The 17,161-nt window shown below is 32.9% G+C and overlaps 2 protein-coding genes across 4 annotated transcripts; one reads left to right on the top strand and one right to left on the bottom strand.

The window, feature by feature from the left end:
- Nucleotides 1-4,125: 4,125 nt before the first annotated feature.
- On the bottom strand, nt 4,126-14,007 carry LOC110268698 (uncharacterized). 3 transcript variants are annotated; one of them, XM_088504794.1, is made up of 17 exons: nt 13,604-14,007; nt 13,008-13,048; nt 12,660-12,915; nt 12,013-12,499; nt 11,734-11,931; nt 11,591-11,662; nt 11,441-11,505; nt 11,294-11,365; nt 10,938-11,027; nt 10,625-10,708; nt 10,460-10,546; nt 10,268-10,322; nt 9,669-10,185; nt 9,493-9,579; nt 9,234-9,362; nt 9,011-9,144; nt 4,126-4,537 (listed from the first exon to the last, which is right to left on the bottom strand). In XM_088504794.1, exons 12-16 carry the CDS (start codon nt 10,288-10,290, stop codon nt 9,091-9,093), a joined length of 810 nt encoding a protein of 269 aa, XP_088360920.1. In that variant the 5' UTR covers nt 10,291-10,322; nt 10,460-10,546; nt 10,625-10,708; nt 10,938-11,027; nt 11,294-11,365; nt 11,441-11,505; nt 11,591-11,662; nt 11,734-11,931; nt 12,013-12,499; nt 12,660-12,915; nt 13,008-13,048; nt 13,604-14,007; the 3' UTR covers nt 4,126-4,537; nt 9,011-9,090. The 3 variants fall into 3 exon arrangements, with proteins under 3 accessions (XP_088360920.1, XP_088360918.1, XP_088360919.1); XM_088504792.1 differs by lacking the exons at nt 4,126-4,537; nt 9,011-9,144; nt 9,234-9,362; ... (1 more) ...; nt 9,669-10,185; nt 10,268-10,322 and having other exon boundaries at nt 10,461-10,546; XM_088504793.1 differs by lacking the exons at nt 4,126-4,537; nt 9,011-9,144; nt 9,234-9,362; ... (4 more) ...; nt 10,625-10,708; nt 10,938-11,027 and adding an exon at nt 11,169-11,212.
- Nucleotides 13,956-17,006, top strand: LOC107624864 (COP9 signalosome complex subunit 1). Its single transcript, XM_016327335.3, has 6 exons — nt 13,956-14,490; nt 15,138-15,458; nt 15,624-15,740; nt 15,848-15,933; nt 16,257-16,491; nt 16,605-17,006. Exons 1-6 carry the CDS (start codon nt 14,086-14,088, stop codon nt 16,779-16,781), a joined length of 1,341 nt encoding a protein of 446 aa, XP_016182821.1. The 5' UTR covers nt 13,956-14,085; the 3' UTR covers nt 16,782-17,006.
- Nucleotides 17,007-17,161: the final 155 nt, after the last annotated feature.

The following is a 17,161-nucleotide window of genomic DNA, read 5'->3' as shown; positions in this document are numbered from 1 at the left end:
TTATTGTATTTTCATAAAGTTTGCACAAAATTCACCTATCACATTGACTAAACTTATTTATTTAGGTAAAGTTTGTTTATGGACTCAGCAAATTTGTTTACGTTTTAATACGATTTGAATTGTATTAGTATATTTTTATTTTTTAATCAATTTAATTTTATTTAAATAATTAAAATTTTAATTATAAAATTTGTATTAGTTTATAATTTAAAATTTAAATAAATATAATTTAAATTAATGATTTATAAAATTGTATGTATTCGTATTATTGTACTCATATTATTAATTATATTGATTCAATTTTTTAAAAAAAAAATAACAGTTGTTAATTTTTAACTACCAAATAAATGCACTTATATTATTTTTAAATTAAAAGTTTTTAAATAAATGTACTCTTATTATTTTAAATAAAATTTAAAACTAATATAAGTAGGTTTATTTAAAATTTAAAATTTTAATATTTTAAATAAACATATTCTTATTATTTTAAAATTTTTTAAATTTAAATAAACGTACTCATATTATTTTAAATAAGTATATTCTTTTAATTTGAAAATAATATGAATGTATTTAAATAAAAAAATTAACAACCGTTATTTTTTTTTAAATCGAATAAATATAATTAATCATATGAGTACAATAATACGAATACATAAAATTTTATAAATCATTAATTTAAATTATATCTATTTAAATTTTAAATTACAAACTAATACAAATTTTATAATTTAAAATTCTAATTATTTAAATAAAATTAAATTGATTAAAAAATAAAAATATACTAATACAATTCAAATCGTATTAGAACGTAAACAAGTTTGATGAATTCATAAACAAATTTTACGTAAATAAATAAGTTTAGTCAATGTGATAGGTGAATTTTGTGCAAATTTTATGAAAACACAACAAAAAAAATTAGATCCTAAAAAATAACATGATTTTTTTTATATTTTATAATAGAAAAAAAACTTGATTAATTTATAATTTTTAAAAAAATAATTTATAATTTTAAGATTAATTTATAATTTTTTAAAAAATTAATTAAAATAACTATGATAAAATTAAAAAATTGACTTCTTTTATAATAAAAAAAATTTCTTGTTTAAATAAACATTTCACTTTTTAATTTTTATGATTTATGTGAGAGAAATTAGGGTTTGATTCAAGGTGGATCAATCACACAAAAAAAAGTAGTAATTATAGTTTTTTACTCTATTATTGTTGAAGTTCAACTTTTTGCCTTTTTCAAACAAAATGGAGATATTTGAAAAAAAAATTCTCTATCATCTTACATTTCTTTTGTATAAAAGATTTATCCTTTTTATCAAATAAGACAGAATAAAACAGTCTCATTAAAAGAATCTAAATCAATTAAAGGTGTCCTACCATTAATTATTTATTCTTACAGATGATTTTATTCTTTTCTGTAAGATCTCATAGGACAGTTATGAGAACATTCTTAATTTACTAGCTACATATGAAGGCGTGAGTGGTCAGAAAGTTAATTTACATAAATCTGTTCTTTTCTTTAGCAATAATATCCCCAACTACTCAGACTCTCTTGAAAAATAAACTCAATATATTGGGCAAATAGTAGCACAAGACAAATACTTGGGACTATCTTCATTTAGTATAGACGTAAAAAAGGGCGACTTTTGGAGAAATTAAGAAGAAGATATTTAGACACATTCAGAGTTGAAAGAAAAGACTTCTTTCTTCAGCAGGCAGACATATTCTAATAAAGGCGATTGGAGAGACTATTTCGATTTATTTTCTCTCTTACTTCTAATTTCCAGACATACTCATTAGATTCATAGTATCATCTCTCAATTTTGGTGGCAACAGAAAGATTCAAAAAGTAAGATGCCTTTGATCATCTGAGATACCATGACTAGACCGAAATTAAAAGGGGGCTAGGTTTCAAAGACTTGGGTGCTCAGAACCTAGCTCTTCTAGCCAAACTGTGCTAGAAAATTGCTACTCAGCACAATCCCAACTGTCTAGAGTTCTTAAAGATAAATATTTTTGCTATGGCAATATAATGAATGCTGAAATAAGAACTGTACCTTCTTGGGACTGGTGTAGTATTTTAGAGGGTTACAAGGTTATTGAGAAGGGAATGTTGTGATGAGTTAGTGAGGGAGGTTGCATTAAAATCATTGGTAACCCCCTGACCTTAATTCCCATACTCGTATTCCATCCTTCAATTTACAGTGATTAATCTGTAAAATGTACCATTTATATATGTCAGAGATTTAATTTTACCAAATGGTGAATGGAACCAAGTACTTATTAGCAACGCTTTCACAATAGAGATCACATAGAAGATACTAGATACAAGAATAAATGGAAGAGAAGATAAACTTACATAGACTCTCAATAGAAGTGGCTCATATGAGGTATGCACTGGATATCAAACTGCATATAGCTTTCCTCACCCACCGCTGGATTTTTGCACAGAGATTATGAGGAACTGCATTGTGGAAGCATATTTGGAAAATGGAGATTCAAATGAAGATCAAAATCTTCCTTTGGAGAGGATTTCATGAAAGACTCCCAACGATATTGACCTTAAACCACCGGGTTGCGTTTGTTTACAGAGACAGAACACTGAGACATAAAATTGTGTTTGACAGACATAAATAGAGACAATGTGTTCAGAGACACTGTATTAATATATTTTGTGTCTATCCTGATAGAAAGGACACGGAAACACTAATAAGAGACACAATTTATTTTTTTATTTTTTTCATTATTTTTATTAATTTTTTATAATTATATTTTTTATTATTATATTTTTTATCTCAAATTTTTTAAATGAAAAAAAATGAGAATAAATTGAATTTTCATAATTTGTTTTAGTTTATCACCAAATAGAATACAAGAACACAAAATTTTGTGTTTTTGTTCATCAGTGTCTTATCCTATCCTATTCTTAGTGTCTTGTCCTATCCTATTCTCGGAAACAACCAATGATCCCTTCAACATGCAAGAGATACAATCAACACCAAAAAACATTCAGCCACTGTATTTTCTTGTGCGAGAAACCGAAGGAAGTATGGGATAAATGTGACTTACCTTGAGCAACTAGAGACGACCACAACAACTCTTTCTTACGCTACTGGAATGCGAGGAAGCATGGCTCCTAGAATAGAGAAACTACACTAGTGCTATACAATTTAATGGCAATCATTTGTTGGCTCATCTGAAAGAGGAGAAATAGACTGTTTTTTAAGGGAGAACCATTCTTGGTGGATATTGTAGCCTCCTCTACACTAAAGCTATGTACTGAAGTCCAACACCCTCACAATCTTTAGATTCTGAAATGTTATTCTTTTTAATCTTTGAGTTTATTTACTTATGGTACTACTCTTTTTTAGGGATCAAGATTTTCTAAAATAAGAAAGTTGGTAAAATGAAGAGTTAATCATTCTTAAATTAAGATAGTGGGACACATATTTCATAAAAATTATAAAATCAATGGTAATAAATGAAGTTATCTATCTTAAAAAAATACTTTTGTGACTAAAAAAATAAATATAAAATAATTTATTTATAAACTATTTTTAATATAAGTTTTTATATTTTAATCTCTTCTTTTAAAAGAATTTAGAAAAAATGACAAATAAGTGCCTAACTTTTTAAAGTTTTGACAAATACATTCTTGACAAAATTTAAATCCCTAACGTGGTTGTAATATTGTCCAGGTATTCGTTATGATGTCATGCTGAAAAGAGGCTAAAATTTGCAGAACAAAAAAGTCTCTAATCATGAAAATGACGTCGTTTCGAAGTTTGTAAATTCTTATTAAAAACCCTTTTGAAAATGAGAAATTATTATAGATGCCCTAACCTTTTCACGAAAATAAGAGTTTTCTTCCCTCCAAAACAAACAAACACCAACAACTACAACAATCAAAGTTATAACTATGACGCAGAAGTTACTATTTTTTGGTTCTCTAAGTAAACTATTCTTTGTTCTAGATTAGTCATCCTGTTCTCTAATTCTTTCTTCCCAAAATATTTTTCTCGAGTAAAATATTCTTTCAATGTAGTCATCAACCCACACAAAGAATTTACAATGTAGTTATTTCACCTAAACCGATTCGGACATAACGAAAATATGTTGGTAAAAAACACTATCAACTTTATCCATATACATGAAAAATTGCAAGCTTGTTTGGGTTAGTGTTTATCTTTGACATGTAAAATATGGTATACACCCAACAGAAATATTGAGGCAAAACCATCTTTCTCATCTCTAACTTGCATCGAACATGGAGTCGCATTTCCAATCGAGCGTTCTTGTCGTCTGCCACCTTCACCTCCACTTTATCTCGTGCTTAATGAGCTTTCATTATTGGCCATTAATATAAGTAACACCACCATGAACAACTATGATAAACTACTGCATACACTGCTTTATACAATCCAATTTAAATCTCATTAGGGCTAATATTCACGACGATGTTATTTTCATGTTTGGGACTTTTTCTGCAAACTTTAGTCTTCTTCTAGCATAGCATTGTAATGGATACCTGGACAACATTACAATCACATCAGTCAATTCTATTTATTTGTGAGAGCAAATGGACAGAAGGATGAAATTGTCCTCTGTTTGTAAAAGTCAAAAAAAAAAATTTATTTAAATTTCGTTAAGGATGTATTTATCAAAAATTTAAAAGGCTAGAAATTTAGGAGTGTTCACGTGTTGGCTTGGTTCGGATTTAGGGTTAAATTAGAATTGAACTAATTGTATTGTAATTGGTTTGAATTTACATTTTTTTTGTGTGTGTATCTAAACCAAATCAAACTGATAAAGAATGAATTAATTCGGTTCAGATAATTGAATACCCGATAAAATAAAAATTCATAAAAAAATAAAAATTTTATTTTAAAATTTTGATAAATATAATAAACATGTAAAATTAATAAATAAGCCAATATTTTAATTTGATTAATAAAGGTTATATTATATTATATTATATTATATTATATTATATTATATTATATATATATATATATATATATATATATATATATATATATTAAATTTATATATTTTTTAATTTAATTAATAAAGATTTGGGTTTACGAGTTGGTTCGAATTCTCTGCACTTTCAGAATTATTACTCGGACCAATTAACACAAAACAGCATTAGTTCAATTTGGGTTCGGACAGGAAATCAAATACTCGATACCTGTGAACACCCCTATAAAAATCTATTTGTCTTTTTTCAAAAAATTGAGTATTTATCCATTTTGGTCTTTAAAGAATTTCGAACCAAACATTTTAGTTCTCAACTAAAATTAATTACTCGATTAGTCCCTAACAATTAACTCCGTCAGTCACTTAGGTCCTTTGCTCCGTCAACTCTAACGGAGGACAAAATAGTCCCTGAAAACTCTAACAGGGGACAAAATGGTTCCTGACCTCCTCTGTTCGGAAACGACGCTGATAGCTTGGATACAAGGTCGAAACTGTTTGTCATCCATTTTGAATGAGAATTTACATATGATGTCGAAAGAGAATCTTGTCATGATGTCCTAATTTCCAACAATCTATATTGCTTGCTAGAGAGTGAAGACAGACGTGCCTTTGGGGTAGTTGTGAAACTTGATCTTGAGGATGTGGTGAACGTTATCGGGGTTGGAGGTGATGCTGTTATTGAGAATGTGGAGGTGGATGCTTCTGGTGGGTGAAATGCAGAGGAGGTGGGTATACCAGCCACAGAGATTTAAGAAGTGTGTGGTCTATGATTTGTTGATGTAGGTGCGACATACGTGGTAGTTACACCATAGCTTGATTTTAGAGCTGAAGAGGAGGAAGGAAAAGATGGAAAAGAAGACTGTGAAGGTGAAGAAGAAGAGTGTGAATGTTAAGGTTATGCGAAATATAATGAAAATTGGGGAAGAATAGTGTCATTTTCGAACAAAGAGGTTAGAGATCATTTTGTCCCCTGTTAGAATTGTGAGGGATCATTTTGTTCCCTGTTAGAGTTGTTAGGGACCATTTTGTCTTCCGTTAGAATTGACGGAGTCAAGGACCTAAGTGACTGACGAAATTAATTGTTAAAAACCAATCGAGTAATTAATTTTAGGGCTTGTTTGGGTGAGTTTCTAAAAAAAGATCTTTTGTCGAGTTATCTTTTTTTAGGAGATCTTATGGAAAAGTAAAAGTAATTTTATATTTAGGTATCTCATGTAAAAAAAAAATTTATCTATCAATTATATGTTTGGGTATAATAATTTAAAAGTACTTTTTTATTTATTTATTATATAAAAAATATCTTTTTTTTTAAGAAAAAAAATCTTTAAAAAAAGATGTAAATTACGGCTTATCAAAAAAAGATTTTTTTTTTATTTTTTAGTGTTTTTATTTTTACTACTAGAAATTTGTTAAACATACTAAAAAAATAAATCTTTTTTTTTATCAAGATAATGACGTCCAAATAAGTACTCAATTAGAAACTAAAGTGTCTAAATTTTTTAAGGACCAAAATGGATAAATACTCCAAAACATTTAATAAAAAATCTCCACATACAAGTCTTTTTCCTTTACAAGTGTTACAAGTCCTCAATACCTCTTATCCCTAAAACACGCTTCTCTTTGGACGTATGTTTCACGCGCCTGCTTAACAGATTTTTTAATCAATCAACGCGCGAATATATAACTTCCTTTGGCACATCACGAAGAAGATTCTTAGCAAATTAAACGGGTATAAGGGACATGCAGATATCGAACAAGAAATGAGCCAAGTTGTTTGGAACTCTCATAACAAAGATTCATTTGATAGGAATTGGAATGATTTTCTGCTGAAGTATGGTCTTGTCGACAACAAGAGGCTTTCAGGTAATGTTTCTTAAAATCTGCAGCAGAGGTGCAAATTGCATTTTTTTTGGGTGCATTGTAGTCTGATTTGGGTGTATTTTGCAGATCTTTATGAAGACCGTCATATATGGGTTCCAATTTATATAGATCACCATTTCTGGGATGGGATGAGAAGCACACAAAGGAGTGAGAGCATGCATTCATTTTTTAACAAGTTTATTACCCGGAACAACTCGCTTATTCAATTTGTCAAACAATACGATCATTGCCTCGGAAGCAGGGAGCAAGCAGAGAGAGAATCGAATGCTGCAGATTTTCATACGGTGATACCGTGTGCAACAAAATCCTCCATTGAAGCTTAGTTTCAACATGTGTACACTCACCAAAAGTTTAGGGAAGTCCAAGCACAATTCAGAGGGAAGGCAAATTGCATCACAAGATTAACGAACTCCGCTCTAGGCTATTCAGTATACGAAGTTGGAGAACAATTTTCCAGCTCGATATTGAACAAGTTTGTGGTTACTTACGACTCAGTAGCAGCCCAAGTGAAATGTCAATGCTTATTATTCGAGTCAAGAGGGATATTGTGCCGTCACGCACTAAGCGTTTTAAGCTTTAAACGAGTAACCCAAGTGTCACCGAGATATATATTGGAACGATGGAGTAAAAAGGTAAATAGGCGACACACACACATCAAGAGCAACCACGACAAGCCACTGTTGGAGCCAAGGAGCAAGCGGTTTGACGAATTGGTGTTTTGTTTGCAAAATATTTACGAATTTGCATCAGAAATGGAGGACCTGACTGCCATTCTGCACCGTGCATACGATATTGTCATGGTTGAGATGGAAGAACTGAAAGCCAAAAGGAAGGGGACATGTTCGTTATCTCACGAAGATGCTAACTTGGAATCCGTTAACGAGCTTCAAAGCCCTCCAAGGGTTCGAACAAGAGGACGTCCAAAAAATAGGCTAGGTTCAAAGTTGGACAAACAGATTGCAAATGCCTAAAAGAAGAAGAAAACGAAAGCTCTAAACGAGGTAAAAGTGATGTTCTTTAAATATGTGGTGATTGAGTTTAATATTTTTTGTTAATAGTTTTTGCTAATATGTGAGATTATTATTTCCAGTTAAACCTCTTTGATGCCTCATCTGTGGTGCATCCAAATTCCAGCCAATATCAAGGATATGTTATGAATTATCATTTCAGGGAACCAGCAGCAGGGGATAATTTTTTGGGTGTATAGTTACAGAATATGGGTGTAAAGCTCAGTTTTTTAGGTGTATTTCTGAATTTTCTTGTGTTTGACATTTTACATTTATATATTTTCAGATGCTGCTTTTTATGTTAAAAATTATTGTTTTGTTTAGTTTTTATGGTTTAAGATTTAGGGTTTAGGGTTTAGTGTTTAGGGTTTAGGTTTTAGGGTTTATGGTTTAGGGTTTATGGTTTAGGGTTTAGGGTCTAGACTTTTAGGGTTTATAGTTTAGGTTTTAGCATTTAGGGGTTTAGGGTTTAGGATTTTAGGGTCTAGGATTTTAGGATTTATGGTTTAGATTTTAGCATTTAGGGGTTTAGGATTTACGGTTTTAGGGTTTAGGGGCTTAAGTATTTAGGGTATATATTTGGGTTTATACGGGTTATATTTGGTTGCATAATGAAGGTTCAGGTTCAGATATAGGGTATAGGGTTTAGGGTTTAGGGTTTAGGATTTTATGGTTTTAGGGTTTAGGGTTTATAGTATATATTTGGGTTAGTAGGGGGTTATATTTGGGTGCATAATTAAGGTTTAGGGTTTAGGGTTTTAGCGTATATATTTGGATTATAGGGGTTATATTTGGGTGTATACGGGTTATATTTGGGTGCATAATTAGGGTTTAGGATTTAGGGTTTAGGGTATATATTTGGGTTAGTAGGGGGTTATATTTGGGTACATAATTAGGGTTTAGGGTTTATGATTTAGGGTTTAGGGTTTTAGGGTTTAGGGTTTTATGATTTAGGGTTTAGGGTTTAGGGTATATATTTGGATTATAGGGGTTATATTTGGGTGTATACGGGTTATATTAGTTTGTTTGGTGTTGTTTTCCTTTATATTCTATGTACCTGTAATTTACAGCTTTTGAATACAGTATAGACAGTTTATAATAATTTGAAAACGCATAAACCATAACCAACTTACAATAAATTTATTTAGCTTCATTCTATCTTTGGAGGGACACGTCTTGTGATAGGGGTCAAGTAAATAAAATTTTTTCTTTCTTACATCAGCCACCATATCCACCAATGATTTGAATAGCAAACAAGTGCAAAAATCTGAAACATCTCCACATTGAACAGTGTTTTAGTTTAATTCATAGATAACCAAAGAATTGTGATAAGAAGTTTTAGAAATGAAAACTTACATATGGATGTGATGCTAATTTTTTCCGGTCCAAAAATGGTATAAACATTGGGTAGTCTTCTACATTAAATGGCTTTTTAGATTTCGGCTGTAAGAACTCCCCATTTGGATGATTTCCAATGGCCATGTTCTGCAGCATTAGTGAAACACCCAAAGAAATCTTTTAATGCACGCAAAGATAACAAAAGGCACCCAAAAGATAGCAAAATGCACCCAAAAGATAACAAAATGCACCCAAATTTTAATACATTACACCTTACCACAATATTAGGTGGGAGGCAGTAGATTTCTTCCTCGAATCTTTTAATATTCTGTTGGTTGAGGATCAGGCACATGGCAGTCACAATCTAAAAAAACAAAACAGCCAAATTAATTACATCAATCAATATTGCAGTCATATTTCATAACATAATCATTAATCTTGATCTAATCTTACGTCAACTTCAATATATGAAGTATCTTTTAAGGATGCAAAGTGGACTCTTGACAGCACCAACGGTTGTTGGGCGTTCAGTGTGCAAATTGAATCATACTCATCAGTACTGTCGTTCGCGTATGTCCTGATACGTGTCGTCCAGAGGTAGCATTTTTCTTTCATTTCGGCCGACATTAAATTTCTCCTCACAGGAGTTTCAAATTTGTCAAAAGTCTGGCCCACGGTTTGCTTTTCAGTTGGCAGAGTTTTACCTTCTGGAAAATCTGGTGTTTTCTTTTCTCCACTCTTTGCAATCTTTTCCACTAGCACATCTAATTCTTCTATTAATATTGTAGTTTCTGGACTTTTTACCACCTGAGCTTCTGCTTGCGCAACCCCCTCTTGGGTCTGTGTTTCTTCTTGGCTTGAATCAGTCAGGCCAAGGCTAAATGATGGCAATGGTAATTCTTTAGGTACATAGGACGCTGTCCTGGCCATCATCAATAGTGCAACAGCACTCGCTTCAGGGGCTGGATCCCTGCTTGATGACATATATCGTACTATAACAATAAGAATAAAAGAATGATATTGAAAATAAATTTATACTTTGATGAACTTACATTTTAGATGGAGCTGGTGGCATTGTTGGTGCGCTTTCATCAACTTTTTGTGGTTCTGGAGTGTTGTGGGATTAGAGAAAATGAATCAGATTATAAAAATATCAGTTACAGCTCAAATTTCAGGATATATACCCAAATAAGATAACAATATACCCAAACAATAACGAAATGCACCCGAATAATTTTGCTCACCTCTCTGTTGGTGGGGATGGTTCAAATGGTGGGACAGGACTTTCTGATGTTGTCTGGGATGAAGGCAGGTATAGTTGAATTAGAACTCTAAACAAGACAAAAATAAAATGTTAAGAAAACCCTTTTAAAATAGATTAGAGGTTAAAATTTCGTTATAAAACTTACATATCAAGCGGTTGAGAGGATAGTCGAAAAACGATGATCTGTTGTTGAGCAGGGTCACTCAACGATTCTTCTTCCCGACTAAATCTGAAATACACCCAAATAAGATAACGATACACCAAAATAATGACCAACTGCATCCCGAAATGCTTTTTTTTTTTTTGAGAACTTACGTAGTTGCAGATTTTTATTTTTTTTCCTGCCTTTTTTTCTTGAATAAAACGTTAAAGGGATCTTTGTTCTAAAAAAAATATATACAGAATTAGAAGAATATGGTAAAAAGAGAATTTAGAAAATGGTATAAGAAAGAAATTACATGGAATCCGAAGGTTTGTTTACACTGCTCTGCTCCGTTTGTCCTTGAAACAAAGGATCAGTCTCGGTTGCTACGCTCACCTCCGGCATTCTAAGTATAGAACAAATATCATTCAGTAAATAATACTATTCAGGATATCAAAATTCTATCAATTAACCGAAGATAAATAACCAGCTACCAAAACACCTTAAAAATGTAATATGCACCCAATTTTAACATACCCTTATTGATGTTGTCTTAAAAATCCTTATATTGTTTCAGTTCCAATTTTAGTTCTGACAGTACATTCAAAAGTACATGTTAACAAAATATAGTTTTGATTATAGAGTTTAAGATAGGTTTAGAAAGTATCTTACCCATCGTAGGAATGATTTTCTTCTTCTGAAGACGAATCCTCGATTACGTGCTTTCTTTTTCTGGGTTGCGTCCTGAAAATCAAAATATTATGAATCAGACAAATACAACAATATTGATTATGAGATACCGTCGAAGGCAGTTCACACTTTTGGCGGAAGTATGAATTTTTTTGCTTGTTTTTTGTTTTTTAACTGGTAAGGATTCTTCACTCCTGAAATTAAATGAGAAACCTTGTGTTAATACATTAAATTTTGATAGAAACAGAAAAGAAAGTGATGATAATTTCAGAATCTTACTCATTAGTGGATTCACTTATGCTCTTTGAATTGGAATCCTCTAAAATTTGCTTCCTCTTTCTGGATTCCATTCTGAATAGCAAACAATTATTAGGGAAAAACACCTTAAAATGGACAAAATGCACCCAAAAATAATTACTTACTTTTTGGTCCCCTTTTGGGTTGTTTCCTTGTAGGTTCTTCTGAGTCTTTTTCCGACTCAGACTCAGAGGAAACATCAACATCAGTCTCTGGCGAATCATTCTCAGAGGAAGAACTTGGTTTTTTTTCTTTTCTTCTTTCTTTTCTTTTTCTTTCATTTCTTTCAATTTCTTTTTTATTTCCGCCATTTTGACGATGCCCTGAAAGAGTAGAAATGTTAGTTTACAGCTTCTGCATAAATAAAATATACACAAATTAAAGAATGTATTATGTTTGCTTACCATATGGTCATCTATCTCTGCTCTAATTCTTGAAACTAGCTGCTCTCTGTTCCAGTTGCTAACCCAGGGCACTGCAGCTTTTTTCTCTCCTTTCTTCTCCTTGTTTTTTGCGAGATGAAAATAGATTATCATCAAGGCATAAAGGCACCCATCGATTGATTTTTTTTTAGACGGTAATTCGTTATGCCTTTAATGATGAAATTTAGCACACGGGCTTCCCAGTTGCCCTCTGTTATTTTCTCTATCTCAAAAATTGGAGCTATGTGCACGGGAGATACTTTGGTTATTATACTTGGCAACAAGAATGCCATCTGAATATAGAGGATGAAAATTCTTTTAAACATCAGCCGATCTTGTTCACTTTCAACATTGATACTCATCATCTCATTAGTCAGCTGCTTCAGAGTGTTGCCCTGAAACTTTCTAAAAATGAGCTCGTTCTCTTCAAAGAGATTCTTATAACTCACTTTATCAGGAAATAGATCTCCTACAAAAAAGAAAACAATTTATTACTTGAAATGCATGCAAATATGATTCATATGAACTCAAATATCACTCACATGCACCCAAATATCAATCATGTGCACCCAAATATCACTCATATATTACAAAGAATGGAACTATACAATTTTTCTGTAATCAGTTACCTGACGCATTGAGGTCAAGGGCGTGCCCTATTGTTTTGGATGTAACCTTACAGGAACCATAGCTGGTTTCCAGTGTGTTTTTCCCTAATTTAAAGGAGTTAGCCAACACCTTTAAAAGTTTGTGAGGCACATTCATCGGCGGGATGTGCACGAGTCCCCCAAATCCTAATTCATGAACCATCACTTTCTTCGGTTCACTCATCTTTTCAAATTTTTTGCTCAGTAGTTTGGTAGCACACTTCAAGTCTTTGGTTTGCTGTAAACAAAGCAAAATTAGAGTTATTTAAATAATCTATATTTGTATTAGGAAAAATTGACTTATTCTAAGATATATATACATTCACTTACGTTGTATTTTTTTTCACCTTGGTTTTTGGTCGTCATTTTTACTGCAAGGAAAAAGAAATACTGTCAATAGATAAAAAAAATGCACCCAAATACCAGAGCCATACACCCAAAAATCAGTCACGTGCACCCAAATACCAGCCACAAACACCCAAATCCAGTCCTATACACATTTTGTTTTTTTCAATTAAACAAAATTAAATGAGTTCAAAATCATATTCAACTCAACCAAACAAGTAAAATCATAAATTAAACGAGTTCATAATGATATTTTAGTTTAAAATGCCACTAAAAGCACCAGTCACATTCCATACTGACATATACACCCAGAAATGCTCCATACACAGTTTAAGTCTATACAAACCTACTTAAAAGGCATCCAAACATTTACAAAACAGAGTTTATATCTATACACCCAAATATCATTTCACTACAACTACGAAAAATAGCGTAAACGACTTGAAGAGTTTCATTAGAAAAGTAATATAAGATCTAAACCAAGAACAGTGAAACAGAGAGAAAAATACCACGATATAGTACTTCGATTTCTAAATCAGAAACAGAAATGTGAAAAATCCAAAAAAAAAATGAAACAGTACCTTGAATGATGTTTGTTCGTTCTGTTTGGTGTTTTTTGATGGAGATTTGAATATTTTCTTCTTGATTTTTTGTACTTTTTGCGATGACTTGAACGGTTTCTTCAGAGCTTTTTTGTGTGTTGAAAGTCACTTGAATCTCGAGGATTTGTGTATTAATCGAGGAAGAAGAGGAAGAATTTTTCATTATGAGCGCGCTTTGGAAAAGTGAAACGGTTGAGTAACGCGCGTGGTTTTCACGTTCATGTGTGGAGAGTGTGGGTGCGCGTCATTTTTTGTTGGGCTTGGACAATTTGTATAACTTGTAAGTCAAAAAGGCTTGTATATGTAGCAGGCCTGAAAATTTAATTAAGTTGTTTATTCAAACACTAAGAAGCATCGGACCACTGCACCCAGTGAACCAGACCACACCGAAACAAAACCCTTCCCACATACTGACCAAAAAAAACCTCCCCACATACACACAGAGAAAACCCTAGGCGAACATGGACGCCGACGATGAAACCTTCGCTCCGATCACCGACGAAGTCGGCGCCAACGGCGGGGACGAGCAGCGAAGCCGGCGGCCGATTATCAGCGGTGACCATCTTGACATCGAGGCGTACGCGAGCCTCTACTCTGGCCGGACGAAGATCATGCGGCTACTCTTCATCGCTGACCACTCCTCCGACGAGAAGGTCGGTAATCCTTCGATGAATCTTGAGGCGCTGCGAATGGCGTACGACGAGATCAAGAAGGGAGAGAACACGCAGCTGATGAGGGAGGTGGCGCAGAAGATTAATGGGAGGTTAGGGCCCAGCTACGAGCTCGATTCGGCGTGGTGCGACGCGGTGGATCATAGGGCCGAGCAGAAGAAGGAGAAGCTCGATAACGAGCTCAATGCGTATAGGGTATGAATGAATTATTTCTCTTTGCAGCGCTTTATTCATTGTGTTTCTAGGGATTTACATTTTGCTTTTGAAGATGTGATCCACTTTTTTTGCGGTAGAGGAATAATATATAATTTAAATTAGAGATTTGTTTGGGTTTTTTGAGTTGGTTATGAATTAGCTAATAGTTTTAGTTATATTTGTTAGTATATATAAGTTTAACGTTTAGTGTTCATTGCTTATAATCTCAGGCACAGTTTATCACATTCGTTAGGTAATCATAGTTTTGTTGCAATAAGTTTTCCCTTTGATTCTCAATCAATGAAATCATGTTGCCTTAAGAAAGACTCTGTATTCCACATTTCCACTTGGATTACTCATTTCCCCCACTGTCACCTTGGTCATGTTTTTCTACGAATTACTTTTTTCTAAACTACGGTTTTGATTAGAAGCCGAATTGGAATACTATCCCATTGACCTTTTGAATTATAAACTGATTTGAATACTATATGTTAATTGACCACATTGGTTTGCTTTTCTTATATGATAAGTTAGCTTTTCTATTTTTGGTGCTAAGATGTAGTTGATTAGTTCAAGTAATTCGGCCGTTGTTGTCATTGGCCTGCCTTTTCCTATTTCTTCCTTTAACTTGTCTTTCTTTTTTGCAGACAAACTTGATCAAAGAAAGCATAAGAATGGGATACAATGATTTTGGAGACTTCTACTATGCTCATGGTCAATTGGGGGATGCGTTCAAAAGTTATGTCCGTACTCGGGATTATTGCACTACTTCGAAGCACATCGTTCATATGTGTATGAGTGTGATTCTAGTCAGCATTGAGATGGGTCAATTCACTCATGTTACAAGCTATGTTAACAAAGCAGAACAAGCACCGGATGCTCTTGACCCAATAACTATAGCGAAGCTTCGTTGCGCTGCAGGATTGGCAAACCTAGAAGCCAAAAAGTACAAGCTTGCTGCTCGAAAGGTTGGTTCCATGATGTGCTTAGAGCACTCTAGACCATTGCGTCTTTAGTTACTGGTTGGGAATTAGAGTGTTAAGTCTTTTTCGTTTTTCATCTGTTGGTTGATGAATGATAGCCTATTAGTTTTGTTGCTTATAACTTTGGCAACCACTTATTGTTTAATGCAGTTTTTAGAAACAAATCCAGAATTAGGGAGTCACTATAGTGAAGTAATTGCACCTCAAGATGTTGCAACCTATGGAGGACTTTGTGCACTTGCAACATTTGATCGGACAGAGTTAAAGGTAAAGTACTCATTATATTGTTATGATGATTCTTCTATATGACCATTGGGAGACGTTGATTATATTGTCATTGTGATTTTATTACTTCATTTTCTTATAATTTGCAGAGCAAAGTTATAGACAATCTCAACTTCCGGAATTTCTTGGAGTTAGTGCCCGAAGTAAGGGAACTTATAAATGATTTTTACTCAAGGTAAGTTTCTCTCTCTCTCTCTCTCTCTCTCTCTCTCTCTCAATATGAGATTGATTGGTCTATGTCACTTTTCTGATTGATATTATTAGAAATATGAAGGGTTTCAGTTGGATGAATTTGCACTGCTCATCTAGAAAAATTACCAGAGTTTATAATAATTGGGTTGGAATGCCTTCATGGAGAATTGACATGAATTAATAAAGAATTGAATCGATTTTTGTGGGGAGAAAACTTTTTGGGATAATTGATTAATGGCGTAATTACTCTCCTTTATATCTTTTTGTGCTTGTGTCTGAATGGTGATTTCTTTACTCATTTTGCAGTCACTATGCCTCATGTTTGGAATACTTGGGGAACCTCAAAGCAAATCTTTTGCTTGACATTCATTTGCATGACCATGTCGAGACACTTTACGATCAAATTCGTCACAAGGCCCTGATCCAGTATACACTTCCATTTGTTTCTGTTGATTTGAGCATGATGGCTAACGCATTCAAGACAACAGTTGCTGAACTTCAGAAAGAACTTGAGGCGTTGATTACCGATAATCAAATACAGGTCTGGTTTGAAATACTTTAGTTGTCTTGTTTTCCTAGATTTGTGTTCAACCAGGTTTTGTTTATAATTGGGAAAATATTAATCTTATTACTTCATGCCAAAAACTCTTGCAGGCTCGAATCGATTCACACAACAAAATCTTGTATGCACGGCATGCAGATCAAAGGAATGCTACCTTTCAGAGAGTTCTTGAGACTGGAAGGGAGTTTGATCGTGATGTTCGGTCCATGTTGCTGAGATCAAATCTTGTTAAGCATGACTACAATGTTAGGCAATTAAGGAAACTTTGATTATGGATTTGTTAATTCATTTTCATTTTTATATTATAGAATATGGTGGGCATCGGTCAACTATAATGGAGCAAGGTTCTATACTGAAGAAAACTGCCTTACATTTACTGTCATGTTCAGATAGAACTTCACTTCTCTTTTTTAACCTTACCATTATGTAAAGCAACTTCGTCTTTGATGGAAATCATTCTCAATATGCTGAATCACCTCCTTTTGTTCATCAAATCTAGTTTTGTAACAAGGATACCACATCTGAGTTTTGATTTGAAAATAAAATAAAATAAAATTGTTAAACTTGGATTATATTATACTTCTAGAAATAGATTAGATTCTCCAGAGTCAGAGTGCTTTGTGACTTTTGATAACTGACATTATAAAAT

Source organism: Arachis ipaensis, chromosome B2 (genome assembly GCF_059453495.1).
Source record: "Arachis ipaensis isolate K30076 ecotype BB chromosome B2, ASM5945349v1, whole genome shotgun sequence".
Taxonomy (NCBI): Eukaryota; Viridiplantae; Streptophyta; class Magnoliopsida; order Fabales; family Fabaceae; genus Arachis; species Arachis ipaensis.
Note: the sequence above shows the minus strand (reverse complement) of the source record. Positions and strands in the feature narration are given on the sequence as shown.

Bases quoted from the DNA above. Each gene is read 5' to 3' on its own strand.
- LOC107624864 (XM_016327335.3), top strand. From the start codon at position 14,086: ATGGACGCCGACGATGAAACCTTCGCTCCGATCACCGACGAAGTCGGC. The intron at 15,459-15,623 runs GTTGGTTCCATG...TGTTTAATGCAG, and splicing joins ACAAGCTTGCTGCTCGAAAG to TTTTTAGAAACAAATCCAGA. The intron at 15,934-16,256 runs GTAAGTTTCTCT...CTCATTTTGCAG, and splicing joins ATAAATGATTTTTACTCAAG to TCACTATGCCTCATGTTTGG.
- LOC110268698 (XM_088504792.1), bottom strand. From the start codon at position 13,787: ATGAAAAATTCTTCCTCTTCTTCCTCGATTAATACACAAATCCTCGAG. The intron at 12,916-13,007 runs GTAAGTGAATGT...CTTTGTTTACAG, and splicing joins AAGGTGAAAAAAAATACAAC to CAAACCAAAGACTTGAAGTG. The intron at 12,500-12,659 runs GTAACTGATTAC...TCTTTTTTGTAG, and splicing joins CCTTGACCTCAATGCGTCAG to GAGATCTATTTCCTGATAAA.